This window comes from Oryctolagus cuniculus, chromosome 10 (genome assembly GCF_051225735.1).
Source record: "Oryctolagus cuniculus isolate XC-2025 breed Fujian yellow rabbit chromosome 10, ASM5122573v1, whole genome shotgun sequence".
NCBI lineage: Eukaryota > Metazoa > Chordata > Mammalia > Lagomorpha > Leporidae > Oryctolagus > Oryctolagus cuniculus.
This window is the reverse complement of record NC_142876.1, coordinates 45,868,174-45,887,650: the sequence shown is the minus strand read 5'-3', so window position 1 is coordinate 45,887,650 and position 19,477 is coordinate 45,868,174. Positions and strand designations below refer to the sequence as shown.

General features: G+C 38.1%; 1 protein-coding gene across 4 annotated transcripts in view; it reads right to left on the bottom strand.

Annotated features, from left to right (window-relative positions):
- TRAPPC8 (trafficking protein particle complex subunit 8) overlaps positions 1-19,477 on the bottom strand; it is a 121,490-nt gene that overhangs the window by 68,890 nt on the left and 33,123 nt on the right. For all 4 annotated transcript variants that reach the window (XM_008261178.5, XM_002713489.6, XM_051852046.3 and 1 more), the window contains 4 exons: positions 18,633-18,748; positions 17,435-17,585; positions 9,554-9,654; positions 7,573-7,678 (listed from right to left, as the gene is read on the bottom strand). In XM_008261178.5, coding sequence (XP_008259400.1) covers positions 7,573-7,678; positions 9,554-9,654; positions 17,435-17,585; positions 18,633-18,748 — 474 coding nt within the window. The remainder of the gene's footprint in view (positions 1-7,572; positions 7,679-9,553; positions 9,655-17,434; positions 17,586-18,632; positions 18,749-19,477) is intronic.

Below are 19,477 nucleotides of genomic sequence, written 5' to 3'. Positions count from 1 at the left end.
AAGGAAGAATAAATGAAGGAAAGGTGAGCCTCTCTGACAGAGCTAACTATTGTTTGTAGTTTGGTATTTTACATGTTACTTCTCACTCTCCTTCTCCCTTTATGTGTCTTATGTGCATGTTTATGATGATGCCTAATACCTAAGATTTTTTAAAAATACAGTACTTTTTTTACACATAAGTGGTATCAGAGTACCTTGTTTTCACTTAATATCATGGGATTCTTTGTAGACATCCAAATCCTTCATTTCTTTTAAAAGTACATTGAATTCCAACGCATAAACGCACCATAACTTATTAATACAGTCCTCAGTTGACTAAGTATGGCTTCATACTTGTTACTATAAAAAATTTATGGAAACATTTTTGAGTAAGTAACCATTCAAATATTTTCATTAAATTGCTGGAAGCAGAATCCCTGAGTTAATGAGAGCTATGCATATACTTTAAATTCTAATTAATACAGTCAAATTGCTACCAAAAATAGCACTAATACATACTCTCATCAACAGAGAAAGAATGCATGTTTTCCACTCTACTCAGAAAAAAGGCTTTTAAAAAATTTTTACCTAACTAATAAAAGAAAAACAATACCTTGTTATTTAACAAACATTTCTTTAACAGTAAAGCTGATATGTTTAGGGGCCTTTCTATTTTAGCTGTGAATTGCCTGTTAATACCATTTTGCAAATGGATTTTTTTATTACTTCTTTTTGTATATTTGATATCAGTCCTTTGTCACACATTTTGCAAAAAGAACTTCCCAGTTTTGACAGGAAATAGTTTATTCTTTTATAGTCAATCATGCTGTTAACCTTTTTCAAGGCTTCGAGAAAATGTATCAAAGAAAGGATATTTTTATTCCTAGATTTTTTTTTTTTTTTTGGACAGGCAGAGTGGACAGTGAGAGAGAGAGAGAGACAGAGAGACAGAGAGAAAGGTCTTCCTTTTGCCGTTGGTTCACCCTCCAATGGCCACCACGGCCGGCGCACTGCCGGCGCACCGCGCTGATCCGATGGCAAGAGCCAGGTACTTCTCCTGGTCTCCCATGGGGTGCAGGACCCAAGCACTTGGGCCATCCTCCACTGCACTCCCTGGCCACAGCAGAGAGCTGGCCTGGAAGATGGGCAACTGGGACAGAATCCGGCGCCCGGGCCGGGACTAGAACCCGGTGTGCCGGCACCGTAAGGCGGAGGATTAGCCTAGTGAGCCACGGCGCCAGCCTACTCCTAGATTTTTAAAAGTACATTTTCTTCTGGTATTATATTGGCTTCATATATATATATATATATGTATATGTATATATAATTACACTGGTTTCACTTTTTGTTACAGTTTAGTCATTATAATATATTATCACATAATAAAGTAGGAATCCAATCAAAAAACTGATTAGATGTCACAATATCATTTAGTTAATACCAAAGCCTCACCACTGATTTTAAATAATACCTTAATTATATGCAGTATTAAAATTCCCATCCTATTCCATTAACCCTGTCTATTATCACTACAAATGCTTTTAATCTCTGTAGCCTTATATTTTAATAGCTAGAACAAGTCACTCTAACTAGCTTTTCAATTTGAGAATTTCTTCAGGCCTCATCAAGTTTCATAGTTCTTTTTAAGTCCTACAAATTTCTTAAGTTTATTGACATAAGCATACGCAAACACACATTAGATACATATATGTTTCTTAATTGTCTATGAAGCTTCATTAAACTGCAAAACTTGGATGGGTAGTGATCCTGGTCACTCTATTAAAATACTAATTAAAATAATGAAAGTAGAGGGCTGGCACTGTGGCATAATGGGTAGAGCTGCCACCTGCGATGCTAGCATCCCATATGGGTACCAGTTCGTGTCCCAGCTGCTCTACTTCCAACCCAACTTCTATCTGTTAATGGCCTGGGAAAATTGGCAGCAGATGGCCCAAGCGCTTGGGCCCCTGCTACACAAATGGGAGACTTGGAAGAAGCTCCTCATTCCTGGCTTCAACCTGGCCCAACCCCAGCCACTGCGGCCATCTGAGGAATGAACCAGTGGATGGAAAATCTCTCTCTCCCCCTCTCTAACTCTTTCAAGTAAATAAATAAATCTCAAAAGTAATAATAATAAGGAAAATGCCCTTGGTATCTTTGATGGTTCATAAATAATTCTCCAGTTGAAAACCAGCACAATAAACACACAGTCTTCTCAAATTTAACACTCAAAAGGGCTGAACAATTCAAGAGTGACCTGGAAGTCCAGGGCTTGTATTAACAGATGAAACAAAATTTTGACTCTTGCAGGCAGCAGACTGTTAGATAAACAGTCAGTTTGCAGAGCTAAATGCACAGCTGTCATATTTCACTGTGCTTTTATCATCATTAGACCTTATCTCTTATACTAACACCCAAAATGTTAAAAGCAGTATTTTGAGGGGGATAAAATGATTCTGGAAAAAAAAAAAAAACAACTGTCATCAGTAGTGCTAGTACAGAAATGAAAGTATTTTACAAAGTAGTGGTTTTATTCAGAAATCAGATGCTTTAAAGGAATGAAATTTTACTAAGTGTCAGTTCATACTTATGATAGACAAATCTATTATATATGCTGTCTGAGGAACTAAGAAAATGAAAAATCTAGGGGCTGGTGCTGTGGCATAGTGGGTAAAGCCACCACCTGTAGAACCTGCATCCCATATGGGTGCCAGTTCAAGGTCTGGCTATTCCAATTCCAATCCAGCTCCCTGCTATGGCCTGGAAAAGCAGCAGAAGATAGCCCAAGTCCCTGGGCCTCTGCATCCACGTGGGATAGCTGGAAGAAGCTCCTGGTTCCTGGCATCAGACTGGGCCAGCTCTAGCCGTTGGGGCCATTTGGGGAATGAACCAGCAGATCAAAGAATTTTTTTTTATTTATTTTTTATTTTTTTTGACAGGCAGAGTGGATAGCGAGAGAGAGAGAAAGACAGAGAAAGGTCTTCCTTTTGCTGTTGGTTCACCTTCCAATGGCCGCCACGGCTGGAGCACTGCGGCCAGCGCACCGCGCTGATCCGAAGCCAGGAGCCAGGTGCTTCTCCTGGTCTCCCATGGGGTGCAGGGCCCAAGCACTTGGGCCATCCTCCACTGCACTCCCTGGCCACAGCAGAGAGCTGGCCTGGAAGATGGGCAACTGGGACAGAATCCAGCGCCCCGACCGGGACTAGAACCCGGTGTGCTGGCACCGTAAGGCGGAGGATTAGCCTAGTGAGCCGTGGCGCCAGCCAGATTGAAGACTTTTCTCTCACTCTGCCTCTGCTTCTACCTCTCTGTAACGCTGTCTTTCAAGTAAATAAATGTTTTTAAAAATAAAACAAAAATAAAAAATCTGTGACAACATTTCAGCATGAATCGCTATCTAAAAATCTGCCCATAACCAGGCAAGCCAGCAGAGCATGGCCCACGTGAGCTCCTGCACCCTTGTGGGAGGATCCAGAAGCAGCTCTTGGTTCCTGGCTTCAGGTAGGTCCAGCTCCAGCCATTACAATCATTTGGTGAGTGAACCAGTGGATGGAAGATATCCCTGCCTCTCTTCTCTCTTTCTCTCTCTAACTCTGCCTTTCAAATAAATAAATAAATTTTAAAATAAAATAAAATAAAAATCTGCGAAACTGTTTCAGCAAAAACTCTTGCCCACAACCAGGGCAACAACTTAAAGTGAGAATATGTAGTAAGAGAAAAAAATCATCTCAGGTAGAGGCCTTGTTGTGGCTTGAACATGGCTTTCATGTGTTGGAAACTTAATCATCGTGGCAACAGTGGGGGGGATTAGTTATCATGAGAAGGGATTTCTTTATAAAGCTAGTTCTACCCTCTAATGTCCTGTCCTGCCTTTCCACCTTCCACAGGGGATAACACACTATGAGGCCTTCACCAGATGCCAGTGCTATGATCTTGGGGTTCCCCAGTCTCCAGAACTGTGAGCCAAATAAATTTCTATTCTTTATAAGTCACCCAGTCTGTCCCATTCCATTGTAGCAACAAAAAATGGACAAAGACAGAACTTAATTACCATTTCCATAAAAACACAGTTGAGAAGGTACCAATTACAGTTACTAAAGTGAATCAAATTTCAAACAAAACCGTTTATCAATTTTAAGACTTTTTCTTTGTATGACTGTGTAGTTAACAGGAAAAGTGTTATCAGTGGATCAATTTCCCACAGGACTAATTGCTCCCACGCTGAAGAAACATAAAAAAAATTGCTATCAATATCCCTTAGCACTGATATGTCATCTTTTACACACAATTACAGAAATAAAGCCTTATGAGTTCAAGGTAAGTATTCAACATAAACATAAGACACAAGTAGCACTGTCTTTAGAACCAAATTCAAACGTGCTCCACTATGTGTTAATAAATCTGACATGTCTAATTAAGCCGGGTTTCCTCTGTCATTCTGACAGTCCCACAGTATTAAACAAAATCCACTTGCACATAAATTTGTAGTCTCAAAAATAAAGCCAAAGTACACTTTTTCACCAGGCCTCATAGCTGTCTTTTGCTACAATGGTATTGACAAAAATGTAGGAAACACAATTCATGAATGTCAGAGTATGTAGTTCGGCTCTCTAACCTCAAGACAGTGTACTTTCCATATCATACAGACTTTATAGTTCACAAAATATATACAATAAACAAATTACTGGTTAAGATTTAACATAATTTCACACATGTCTAGCAATCTTTGCTTTCAAGTTATACTTAAAAAAAAAAAAAAAAAAAAAAAAGAATGGTATAGCAAAAAAGACCTTTGAGAAAAACCATTTCTGAGGAAATGCACTACTACCTGACCCAACCCCTCCACTCAAGGCAATAAATGTAGTATATTTTCTAGACTTTCAAGACAAAATAAATCATCCAGATTTGGGAAATAAGGGTGAAGAAAAAAAAAGAAGAATGACAGAAAACAGTAAGGTTATAATGCCAACAAAAGATATGCTCCAAAATTCACATATGAAGACAGAACGGCAATTACAAGTATTTAAGCAAGAAAAACAAAAAGAAATTTTATTCAAGCTCTTGAGTCATAAATTCTTTTTACATTTCACTTAAAGTTCCCAAATTGAAAAACACAGCAACACACTGAAACCCAAGATCAAATTATTTATTAAGAGAATACAATACACTGAAGAGCCTACACTCAGCTCTACCAAGTAGTTTATATCTAGTATCTGTTCACGTTTATTGGTCAGTACACATGCAACATCAATTATTAAATAAATTTAAAATTTAAAATCACCCATGAACCTAACTAGTTATGTCTTACAGAAATATTTTTAGAAGAATTAATGGCTTAATTCAACAAACATCTGTAGAGTATCTACCATTGGTGAAGTCCAGCATTAGGCACTAAGGAATAAAAAATGTAACAGGCAACACAGTCTCCTGCCCTCAAGGAGCTAACAACTTAAACATAATTTCCAATGTAATATAACAAGTCAGACTTTACCACATTACATGGAAAGCAGAACAGACACACTTAGGATGATGCAGAGTATAAGGAAAGACCATCTGAAAGCCATGATTGATAGCAGGACTAATAAATTTGGTGTCAATTAGATGAATCAAGAGGAAAAAGGTCATAGTTCAGGAGAAAGGCATTGAGGACTTGAACTGTGACAGGAGGAGTTTTTAAAAACAAAGAGAAGTACACTAGCAGGACAGGAGAATATAGGAGCATCTCAAGCAGTCTCTGCCTTGAGCAAATAAAAGCTAGCACAGATAACATAATTAAAGATATCACTTGATATCAAGTAAGAAATTTTCAGCCCACTGATGGTGTTAATTTAAGGGGAGGGGATGAGTGGGGATAGGAGTATGACATAGTAGTTAAGATGCTGTTTCAGATGCCCGTATCCCGAATCAGAGTGCTTGGGTTCAAAATCCCATCACGGTTTCCAAAGCAAGCTTCCTATCTGGGAGGCAGCAGGTGACAGCTTAAGTACTTGGGTCCCCGTCGCCCACATGGGAGACCTGGACTTGAGTTCTGTCTCTTGGCTTCAGTCTCCCACTTCTGGCCATTATGAGTATTTGAGGAGTAAACCAGAAGACAGGAGATTTTTGTCTCTCTACTTTTCAAATCAGTAAATTAAATAAATAAAAATTCAAAATAAATAAAATTCACAATAAAAATTTCAAAATATAAAGAAGCCTTGGAAACATTCAAGTACATAAGCTAAAAGACAGTTGGCTAAACAAATGTAAAGTTCAAAAAGACATCAGGATTAGAGACAGATTTAAAATAAAAATCATGACTATGAACAAAATCTTCCAAATAATGTATAAAGTACAGTAGTGGTTCAAGATTTAAAACTCTAAGGTAATGTAACACTTTAAAACACTTTTTAAAGGGAAAAACAAAAGATGTTTTTTATTTTGTTCCTTTGTTAATGAATATTTATCTTAAAAAACATATCCTGGGCTGGCACCATGGCATAGCAGGTAAAGCCGTTGCCTAAAATCCCGGCATCCCACATGGATGCCGGTTCGATACCTGGCTGCTCCACTTCCGATCCTGCTCTCTGCTATGGCCTGGGAAAGCAGTACAAGATGGCCCAGGTCCTTGGACCCCTGCACCCACGTGGGAGACCCGGAAGAAGCTCCTGGCTCCTGGCTTCAGTTCAGTATAGCTCTGGCAGTTGAGGCCATTTGGGGAGTGAACCAGAGAATGGAAGACTTGTCTCTCTCTCTCTCTCTCTCTGCCTCTCTGTAACTCAGCCTTTCAAATAAATAAATAAATCTTTAAAAAAAAAAAAATATCCTAGGGAATGGGCTTAGTGACACCTATATATCACATGGGAGTGCCTGGAGACAATCCCCCACTCTAGTTCCTGACTCTAGCTTCCCACCAACACAGACTCTGAGAGGCAATAGTCATGGATCAAGTAATTGGGTTCCCACTACCCACAAGGGAAACCTGGATAATGTTGACTGAGCCACTGCAGGCATCTGGGGAGTGAACCAGAAGATAGGAGCTTGCTCATCAGCACATGTGCATGTAGTCGCTTTCTCGCTCTCTCTCTCCACACACACACACACACATTTTTAACCATAATTATGATGGAATTACTACCATGTTTTACATGCCTATGGTCAATGCAACTCAATAATGTCTTTTGTAAAACCTTCCATAGAGATAATGAAAGGATTATCTTTTCTTCCTTTTGAAATATTCATGATATACTGGTAACTTTTTAAAATGTTCACAAAGTTCATACTAGTTAAAAATCAGATTAAAAATTCTTCAGAGATAACTTTTTATATTAGAAATTATGCTTATGCATATTGTTTTAAATACTGTTTTGCATAGGACAGAATGTTCCTAAGTCATGCCCAATACACATCTATGGTTAATAAAAACAAAACATAGACTTAAAATATGTCAATAACTTCAGCTTATAAAAAGTTATATTTAAAATTAATTCAACAAATAACTCAAATATCCATGTTATAAATTCTCAAAGAGAGTACCCTACAAATTTTGTTTTGTCCATCCTAAGAAAGCTAGACTTTTAAATTAATGAACAATGCCAAAGAAAGCAATTTCAGTACCTCACTAGTCAACCGTATTAGGAGAGCTGCAGCTTCTGAGTACTTGCTTTGACTTTTTAAAATTTCAGCACTAAGCAATACGCATCTTTCAGCCAATACCATATTCCTAAATAAAAAAGAAAAATGCAATCAACACTCTAACAGCTTGTCACATCCAAAGTTACCAAATGTTCAGCAACATTCCAAATATAAAATTGAAGTACAAAGAAGTCTATGTCTTTGTTTTCCTCTTACCAAAGATATTAGAAAGAAAATCTTCAAAGGATCTTCAAGGAGTTCTCAAACCCATCTAAGCATTTTACCATTAAATAATGGTAAATAAATAATGGCAGTAAGAATACAATGTGAAGACAAATTTACTGTATAAAAAACTCAAGAATTCAACTAGTATCCTGAATCAGCAGCTAGTTACCATAAAAGCAGCTTTGAAATGATTTGTTTCTCCTTCTTCATTCCAAACTCTGATTATGTATGTTTCATTCTGCTGGCCATTTTTAGGAATGCTGATGCATATTCTTTATGGCAGTACTACCGAGATGTCTCAGTTGGGGATGACATAAGGTCAATCTTGCCTGATTGATTCTTCATGAAATTTTTTTTGTAAAGGTATACAATATTTTTTCCCACGGACTACTACATAAGAAATCTAGAATTATTCATTCTTGAAAAGCAAAAAAAAAAAAAAAAAAATGAAAACACTCTTACTGTGAAACAAGATCTTTTTGTTGCGAAAAAGTAGCAGCAGTTTTTCTCCTTTTACTTTCTAATTCCTGTATCATAATATAACTTGGTTTTAAAATTACAACCAAAGCTTACTAACTTGTTGAACTCATAGTTAAAGACCATTCAAAGATATTTTAAAAATATAATTTACTACTCTCAAAAACTTCTGTGTTAAGGGTACACATTTGGCCTAGTGGTTTGATACCACCTTCTCCTGACTCTGGGAAATAGCAATGATGGTTCAAATAATTTGATTCCTGCTACCCATGTGGCAGACCTGAATTGAGTTCTTGGCTCAGACTTGGGCCTTGCCCTAGTTCCAGCTGTTACAGGTATTTAGGGAGAGAACCAGCAGATGAGAGGGCTATCTAACTAGTAATTTCAAAGCTACCATAGTTATCTGTCACAAACTTTCTACAAATCATGTTTTTTCTTAAAAGGTTAGCACTCGTGAATATCTAAGACAGGCTTGCTTTTTTTATTAAACGTTTATTAATTTTCATGTATTTGAAAGGCAGAGTGAGAGCAAATGCTCTGGTGCAGCAGATCAAAGCCACGGCCTGCAGAGCCAGCATCCCATACAGATACCAGTTCAAGTCCTGGCTGCTCCACTTCCGATCCAGTTCCCTGATAATGCACCTGGGAAAGCAGCAGAAAATGGCCCAAGTCCCTGTGGCCCTGCACCCACATGGGAGACCCAGCAGAAGTTTCTGGCTCCTGGCTTCAGCTTTGCCCAGCCCCAGCCATTGTGGCCATTTGGGAAGTGAACCAGCAGATGGGAAGATCTGGGAAATATATCCCGGAAAGCATCAGAAGATAGCCCAAGTCTTTGGACCCCTGCACCCACATAGGAAATACAGAGGAAGCTCCTGGCTCCTGGCTTTGGTCTGGCCCAGGCTTGGGTGTTGCAGCTATCTGGAGAGTGAACCAGCGAATGGAAGACTTCTCTCTGTATCTCTCTCTCTCTCTCTAACTCTGACTTTCAAATAAATAAATCTTTTAAAAAAAAGTTATCTATTAGGCACAGTGGAAATAATGAAGATACAAGTATTCTAGGACATAATCCCCATCTTAAAAGCAGAAACTGATACAATTAAAAAGTGGAGCATGGCATTCCATTAAGGGAAAATACACTTCAACTTGTCTCTGACTACATAAACCTGATTTGAAGGTTAAGGCATGAAGAGTAAAACACTACGTGTATTTAGTAACTACATAAAATTTACCTCTAGATGAATAGAATATATTAGTCACCTACTTGCAGATATCTCTGTACGTCTGAATTGCTGTATCCATATAGTGAGCAGGGTATGGCCTGGGTGCTCCTGGTTGAAGAAAAGCTGACACTGCTGCCATTTCCTAAAGGAAGAAACATAACGTATACTAATCCAAAAGGAAAAACAGTCTTTGGCATTCTGCAAACCTAAAAATTAGAATTAAGTTTACTAGAGTTTTTTTACTGTATTCACATATAAAATACTTAGAGCCTAATGCAAACTCAAAAAAAAATAATAACAGGTGTGTCTGTGCTTATTTTCTTAAAATTTTTAGTCAAATTCCAAAGATTTAAATTCAGTATTTAAATGAAATTTCCGAAACTTAGTAAGTGGGCTTGTATATATACTACCAAGCAAGTGTAGCATGAGATTTCTGCTCTACCACTTCACTATTTTTCCCTAGCATATAGGAGAGGAAAATAGACTGATAAGAGAGCAAACTAAAGTCTACCTTGGGAATAGTTAGTTAGCCTTGGTTAAGACACCTGCACCCCACACTGGAGTGTCTGGATTTGATTCCCCTGCTCTGTCTCCTAACTCCAGCTTTCTGCTAATGCAGATCCTGGGAAGCAGAGTGATGGCTGAATTAATTTGGTTTCTGCCATTCGTGTTGGAGACCTGGATTATATTCTAACTCCCAGCTTTAGCCCCAGCACAATCTACAGCATTGTGGGTATTTGGGGAGTGAAGCCTCAGATGAGAGGTGTTTTTCTGTATCTATCTGTGTTTCTCTGCTTCCTAAATAAATTTTAAAAGTACATCTCTTGGGGCTGGCACTGTGGTATAGCAGGTGAAGTCGACGCCTGCAACACCAGCATCCCATATGGACACCAGTTCATGTCCCAGATGCTCCACTTCAAATCCAACTCCCTGATAATGGTCTGGAAAAAGCAGCAAAAGATGACCTGGAAAAAGTGTTTGGACTGGACCAAGTGGGATTTACCCCTGGTATGCAGGGATGGTTCAACATTCACAAATCAATCAATGTGCTAGATCACATTAACAAACTGAAGAACAAAAACCCTATGATTATCTCAACAGATGCAGAGAAAGCATTTGACAAAATATAACACCCTTTCATGATGAAAACTCTAAGCAAATTGGGTATAGAAGGAACATTACTCAACATAATCAAGGCAATTTATGAAAAATTCATGGCCAGCATCATAGTGAATGGAGAAAAGTTTGAAGCATTCTCACTGAGATCTGGAACGAGACAAGAATACCCACTCTTACCACTGCTATTCAATATAGTCCTAGAAATATTAGCCTGAGCCATTACACAAGAATAAGAAAATAAAGGGATTCAAATCCAGAAAGAGGAAGTCAAATTATCCCTATTTGCAGATGACATGATTCTATATATAGGAGAGCTAAAAGACTCCACCAAGAGACTAATGGAACTCATAGAAGAGTTTGGTAAAGTAGCAGGATATAAAGTCAATACACAAAAATCAACAGCCTTTGTATATACAGACAATGCCACGGCTGAGACTGAACTTCTAAGATCAATCCCACTCATAATAGCTCCAAAAAAAAAAAAAAAATCTCTATGATGAGAATTATAAAACATTAAAGAAATAAGAAGATATAAAGAAATGGAAGAATTTTCCATGTCCATGGATTGGACATCAAAATGTCCATTCTCCTGAAAGAAATTTACAGATTCAATGCGACACCAATCAAAATACCAAAGACATTCTTTTCAAATCTAGAAAAAATGATGCTGAAATTCATATGGAGGTACAGGAGACCTCGAATAGCTAAAGTAACCTTATACAACAAAAACAAAGCCAGAGGTATCACAATACCAGATTTCAAGACATACTACAAGGCAGTTATAATCAAAACAGCCTGGTACTGGTACAGAAACAAATGGATAGACCAATAGAATAGAATCGCCAGAAATTAATCCAAGCATCTACAACCAACTTATATTTGACCAAGAAGCTAAAACCAATCCCTGGAGCAAGGACAGTCTCTTCAACAAATGGTGCTGGGAAAACTGGATCTCCACATGCGTAAGTATGAAGCAAGAACCCTTCCTTACATCTTACATAAAAATCCACTCAAAATGGATTGAAAATCTAAATCTATGACACGACACCATCAAATTATTAAGAGAACATAGGCGAAACCCTATAAGACACTGGCACAGGCAAAGAGTTCTTGGAAAAGACCCCAAAGGACAAGGCAGTCAAAGCCAAAATTAATAAATGGGATTACATCAAACTGAGAAGTTTCTGCACTGCAACTCAGGAAAGTGAAGAGGCAACCGACAGATTAGGAGAAATTATTTGCAAACTAGGCAATAAAGGATATCACTCATGTCTGTCCCTTTCTCTCTGAAATTCTTTCAAATAAATACATCTTTAAAAAAATTCTTTCCAATTTTGGCATCAAAAATATGAAAACAGTACACAACAGGTTGTACTATAAATATATTCTGCTAATTACACTCTAGTTTATATCCTATATCATATAAAAAGTACAGTGATTATTTCTAGACCTATTATTACTAACAAAATTTACTTCATTTTTTAAAAAATCATTCTGTTGTCAATGCCCAGGACTTTAGTTAATGTTTCAAATAAAATAAAACACTGTCAAAGAAATTAGAAATGAAAGTTAAAATGCAGGTTTGATTTCTCTTAGTAAAATACCTTACTACATTCATCCTTTGCTCTTAAATAATCTAAATATTAATAAAAACTCACCTAGAAATAAACTGGAAACTTTCATAAACTGGAGGGGGGAGCACTAATAACACACATTTAGGAGCAATCAATTTATTTCTTTGTAACATTTTCTAAACCAGCGAAAAAAGCAAAAAATTTAAATTTTCTGAAAACTTGCTTATGATTAAAATCTTTAACTTGACAGATTTAAGTTCCATGACAAGAACTATACCTGTCCTTAGCAGTGTCTGCTCCAAAATTTACTGACTGAAAAAAAAATACATTAAAATCCATGTGATAAGTCTACAGCTCTGAAACATTTTTTAAAACTAGTTCATATTTTAAAAGAAACTAGTTTATCTTTTAACCACTAAACATAACAGTTCTAAACTGCACAAAAATATTTACTGTCTATTAAATATATGGTTGTATATTGTATTGTATATACAAAAATATATGAACTATATATACTGCACATATGTACACCATAAAAATGTACTAATAAGAGATTCTGTAGGAAAAATATGGGCCAAATTTTAAGTGACTTTTCAATTTAATTCCACAGTAAATATGAAATCAATATTACACCCAAAAAAAACTTAGCATAATTGCTACAGATACAAGTGACAACATTATAATGATCACCTCAAGTTACTGCCTTTTTTTTTTTTTTTTTACTTTTTAAAGATTTATTTATTTATTTGAAAGGCAGAGTTTTGGGGAGGAAGGGTACACAGAAAGAGATCTTCCATCCACTGGTTCACTCCCCAAATGGCCACAGCTGGGCTGATCCAAAACCAGGAGCTTCTTCTGGGTATCTCATGTGGGTACAGGAGCCCAGGGACTTGGGCCATCTTCCACTGCTTTCTCAGGTGCATTACCAGGGAGCCAAATTGGAAGTGGAACAGCCAGGACTCAAACCAGCACCCATATACACCCACCATACCTCAGCACCAGCCCCACTGTATCATCTTTGAAAATCAGGCATTATATTATTATATTATATATTATATTATTTCTTATATTCTACAATAATGGATTGATACATTTTCAAGATTTTCATTAAAAATTAGAGAAAGCTATATACCGTTCCGTTAATTATGATAGATTAAACTGCAAAAAATATCTGCTCAAGAATTTTTTTTTTACAGGCAGAGTGGACAGTGAGAGAGAGACAGAGAGAAAGGTCTTCCTTTGCCGTTGATTCACCCTCCAATGGCCGCTGTGGCTGGCGCGCCGCGCTGATCCAATGGCAGGAGCCAGGTACTTCTCCTGGTCTCCCATGGGGTGCAGGGCCCAAGCACTTGGGCCATCCTCCACTGCACTCCCTGGCCACAGCAGAGAGCTGGCCTGGAAGAGGGGCAATCGGGACAGAATCCGGAGCCCCGACCGGGACTAGAACCCGGTGTGCCGGCGGCACAAGGCAGAGGATTAGCCTAGTGAGCCGCGGCGCCAGCCTACTCAAGAATTTCTACTACTGATTTTGCTATATTTTGCATATGTGACTACCATAACTCATTATCTTCTACAATTTTCATCTAAAAAGAACATGTAACATATTCTACTGCAACACAATTTTACTTTACTGATTAGCTAATACGTAAATGGCAAATAAATGATATTAGTATTAATGAAATTTGTATTCATTGATTCATTCATACACAATTTTTCTTAGGCAAGAGGTTCAAATAAAGTAATATAAGGGGCAGGTGTTTGGTAGAGCAATTAAGTCACCACATGGGACACCTATATCCCATATAGGAGTTCCTGATTCAATTCCTAGCTATTCTATTCCCAATACACTTTCCTGCTGATGTACAAACTAGGAGAGATAAGATGATAGCTCAAGTACTTGGGTTCTTGCCACTGAGATCTAGATTGCATGCTGTGCTTCTGGCTTTCGTCTGGCCCAGCCCTGGGCCAAATGTTGTAGGCATTTGGGGAGTGAACCCGAGGATGGAAGATGGCCCTCCATCCACCCATTTCTCTTTCAAATAAAATTTTTAAAAAAATTTTTAAATTGATTATCATAGAATTATAACCTTCAGCAGGAAAAGGAATGCCCTAAAATTGGCAGAAATACAGGCAAGACAAGGGCTGACAATGGGCCATAGTAGGTAAAGCCGCTGCCTGTGGTGCCAGCATCCCACATGGGCACCAGTTCAAGTCCTGGTTGCTCCACTTCTGTTCCAGTTCCCTGCAAATGTATTAGCAAGAAGCTGCAGTCAGGAGCTGGAGCAAGGTATCAAACCTATGTACCTCCAGTATGGGGCAAAGATGTCTTAACTACTAGGCTAAAGACTCACACTGGTAAAGAGGTTTTTATTTGCATGTGAAGAGGCACAGAATTTACTGTGTATTCATGGTCTTATGAATATATGGTTTTCCACTGGGAAAGCAGCAGAAGATGGCCCAAGTCCTTGAGTCCCTGTACCCTCATGGGAGATTTGGAAGAAGCTGCTGGCTCCTGGCTTTGGATCAGCCCCGCTTCGTATATTTGGGGAGTGAACAAGTGGATGGAAGATCTCTTTCTCTCCCTCTCTCAATGTCTCTAACTCTGCCTTTCAAATAAATTAATTAATTTTAAAAAAAAGATATACTGGAAGGATCCTTTCAGTATCATTTAAAGAAAACAAAAATTGAATGCCTATACTTTGTTCCACACATACACATCCTCTCCAGAGAAGTACATCCCAGCCTTGCATAGCTGTGGACTCCAGGCAGGCTACACTTTCTTCCATGCTCAACTTCATGACAGCTCCACCAGAAGATGCTTTCTCTATCCACACCTCCAGCCAAGATTTATTTACAAAATGGTTTCATGAATTTTAATATTCTCTGAGATAACCTTCAACCATGCTAAGCCACCTGTCTAGTTTATATAGCACATCTGGATAGCATTTAATGTTTTTGTTTGTTCTCTGGTTATACAGATCAGTAAGTTTCAAGAGGACCGTCTGTCCCTATTCTATTTTTCTCAGAGACCTATTATTCTTAAGGCAGCTTCTAAAGGCTATAATGCTTATCGGGTGCACATATATCATTATAGCAAATACACCTTTATTTTCCAGAGCTAAACAATTTTCTGTGATACAATGGTTACCTCTACTTAAACAGTTTAAAATGTGGTATATATATTAGATAGAATTTAAGAATGAAAAAGCTTTCAGTACCAAAAAATCTTAGAATTCTTATCATACTTTTTAAAGATTTATTTTATTTATTTGAAAGACAGAGTTATAGAGAGAGGTAGAGACAGTGAGAGAGGTCCTCCATCTGCTGGTTCACTCCCCAGATGGCCACAACGGCCAGAGCTGCACCCATCCGAAGGCAGGAGTCAGGAGCTTCTTCTGGGTCTCATAGAAGGGTGCAGAGGCTCAAGGACTTGGGCCACCTTCCACTGCTATCCCAGGCCATAGCAGAGAACTGGATCAGAAGAGGAGTAGCCAGGACTAGAACCGGCACCGATATGGGATGCTGGCGCTTCAGGCCAGGGCTTTAACCCACTGTACTACAGCGCCAGCCCCCATGCATACTATTTTAAAAATACTATTCACTGTCAACTTTTTGAACACCCTTGCATACATGTATTTCAAAATTTTTGCACTAAATACTTCTTTCAAATCTAATTTCCATAAACTTTTTGAAGTAATTTCATATATACAATATTAAAATGCAAAACAGATGCCAATTATCATTGTCTACATAATTAGCAGTGAATGGAGATATTTAGAGCTCTTATACACTTTTGTCTTCATACTTTTATTGATAAGCTTATACACTTTTGAAAAGATTAAACAGTGTCAGTTCTACTCTTCTCTATAACACACACAGATTACATTTATATCTCTGACAACTTTTTAAAACACTGAAAGGCTATTAAGGCCACAAGTATATAAAAAACTCTTCTAAAACACCTGGGATTGTATATCAATTACAAAAACTAACATAATCAATGCTTACTATTAGCTATTTTATATATATTTTTTTTCAGACTTTAAATGGCTGATACTTCATCTACTTCTATGCCAATAAGACTCAAATTCTACCACTGAGAAAACTGAAGCTTGGATATATTCAATAATTTGCCTAAGATGACAGTCTGTGTTACATGACATGTTCTCAACCTTCATATCGTCTTATATCAAACAACTTAAAAATATTTTCAAGGTTTAAAAGCACCTTACATTTTTTTTAAAGTACCTTTATACTGTGAAATAAAAATGAAATTCAGGGGCTGGCGCTGTGGCATAGTGAGTAAAGCTGCCGTCTCCAGTGCCGGCATCCCATATGGGCACCAGTTCAAGTTCCAGCTGCTCCACTTTTGATCCAGCTCTCCGCTATGGCCTGGGAATGCAGCAGAAGATGACCCAAGTCCCTGGGCCCCTGCACCTGTGTGGGAGACCCGGAAGAAGCTCCTGGCTCCTGGCTTTGTATCAGCACAGCTCCAGCCAATGTGGCCAATTGGAGAGTGAACCACAGATGGAAGACCTCTCTCTCTCTAACTGGGGAATGAACCACAGATGGAAGACCTCTCTCTCTCCTCTCTCTCGCGCACGCGCTCCTTCTCTCTCTGCCTCTCCTTCTCTCTCTCTGGAACACTTTCAAATAAAATAAATCCTTAAAAAAAGGAAATTCAAACTGAATTTTGAAAGTGATGCAAAAATTAGAAGGTACGAACCAAAACTAAGAAATCAACTTTCACAGAGCCGACATTTAGTGCAGTTGATAAGATGCAGTTGGGACACCTGCATCCCGTATCAGAGTGACTGGGTTCAAGTCTGGTCTCCACTCCCAATTCCAGCTTCCTGCTAATGTACCTCCTGGAATGCAATGGTAATGACTCAAGTAATTGGGTCCCTGCCATCAACACAGGAGACCTGAATTGAGTTTCCAGCTCTCAGGCATGTGGGAAGTGAACCAACAGATGGGTACTCTCTCTCTCTCTGTTTCTCTTTCTGTATCTCTGCATCTCAAATGAATAATTTTCAAAAACTTAGCCTCATATATGATTATCTTCAAACACACTAGTTGAAGTTAGCACAAATGAATCCAAAAATCTGGAAGACATTGTATGCTCCTTGAGTATAATTCCATTCTAGGGATGCTGTTTGCCTGTAGGAGAAATTTCTAAACTATATACAGTAGCAAAAATAAGGAATTATAATACCACAGAATACCAACCAAGGCACCAGCTGCATAAAGCATTGCTTGGTCATTAAGAAAATCCTTCTTTGCAGTATGATAGCAACTGTAAGCCAAATCATAATGCTGCACCAAAAAACATAAGTCAGCCATCTTCCTGATTTGAAGCTCTGGTGCTTCTGGTGGATACCTGAAAACACAAAATAATTAATAAGACAATTTACTGAGGCCAGCATTGTGGCGGGTTAAGCTGCTGCCTGAGATGCTGGCATCCCATATCAAATGCTGGTTCAAGTCTCAGCTGCTCCACTTCCAATCCAGCTCTCTGCTAATGTGCTTAGGAAAACAGTGGAAGATGGCCCAAGTACTTGGGCCCCTGCCACCCACATGGGAGACCCAGATGGATTCCCAGGTTCCTGACTTCTGCAACCATCTGTGGAGTGACCCAGCAGATGGAAGATTTTTCCTTCAATTTCTTCCTCTCTGTCACTCTTTCAAATAATAAAAATAAAGCTTAAAAAGAAATGCATAGTTCATGACTTCCCACAGCACTAAATATAAAATACATAATAAGCTGCTCAACTGTCCAGAAAGTGATGACAACTAATTCTGTTTTATAAGAATTCTAAATCCAAGAGGGTCATTTTTCAAAATTATTTGAACAGAAAAGTTATTGTATGTATTTATTTGTTTAATCTATCACCCTGGGAACTTCTTAACAGAAGGTAAGCATTCTCTCTATGGTAAATTATGAAGCAAATGGTTAATTCCAAGTGATATATTTTCATATTCAAACAGGAAAAACAATTAAAATCTAAAGTCAATTATTTTCCTTTTCCTTAAAGTAGGATTTTGTATGAAACAAAACCTGTTAAATATATACAGTCTTAGAATCATTAGAGCCCAATATTTTACATATAGTAGAGTTATTAATGAATATCTAATCTAACTGCATCTTTTCTACAAATAGGGAAACTGAAAAGTGACTTTCCCAGTTATCTTGTTTATTTTTAGATGTCCAATTACCAGTTTTTAATAACTAATAATATATTATTTTAAAATATTAATGAGTAATTTACTTATAGACACTGTTCCTATCTATTTGAGTTTTGACCATGAAACTAAGAAAGTAAAAAGAGAATTATTTTTTGCAGGACATCACATAGATGTCAGACAGACATACAGATGTTTAGACAGACAGAATTAAACACAGGAAAAATAAAAATATTTTACTCACAGCAATCCAGACGTGTTTTTCAGCTCATTGATGCTCTTTTCTGGAACTTTATTGCCACTAAACCATTTTTTAGTTGCAGAAAAGAGAGATCGACTCAAACCTTTTCTTGATATTAGCTAAGAAAAAGATTAAATACATTGACAAAGATGAAAAACTTTTCTTTTATATAAAAAATTTTATGTTACCATAAAGCTTTAATAATGAGGAAATATTCAATTTAATTACACAGACTAAAGAAAACTATTTAATATGCTGGAAAAATCCTAGTGAAAATAAGTAAGTTGCTTTTGGGGTTGAACAAAGTTTCATTATTGATAGTAATTGCAGGCGGGCGCCGCGGCTCACTAGGCTAATCCTCCCCCTTGCGGTGCCGGCACACCGGGTTCTAGTCCCAGTCGGGGCGCCGGATTCTGTCCCAGTTGCCCCTCTTCCAGGCCAGCTCTCTGCTGTGGCCAGGGAGTGCAGTGGAGGATGGCCCAATTGCTTGGGCCCTGCAACCCATGGGAGACCAGGATAAGTACCTGGCTCCTGCCATTGGATCAGTGCGGTGCGCCGGCCACAGCGTGCCAGCCATGGCGGCCACTGGAGGGTGAACCAACGGCATAGGAAGACCCTTCTCTCTGTCTCTCTCTCTCTCACTGTCCACTCTGCCTGTCAGAAAAAAAAAAATAGTAATTGCAGTTAAGTCCTGATATTGATCTAAAAAATAAAAAAACTGCAAATATTTTAAGTAATTTATACTACCACGTCCTTTACTTTTAAAAAATTTTTGAGAGGCATATTGAGAGATGAACAGAGAGACTGAGAGCTCCTATCTTTTGGTCAGCTCCCCAAATGCCCAAAAT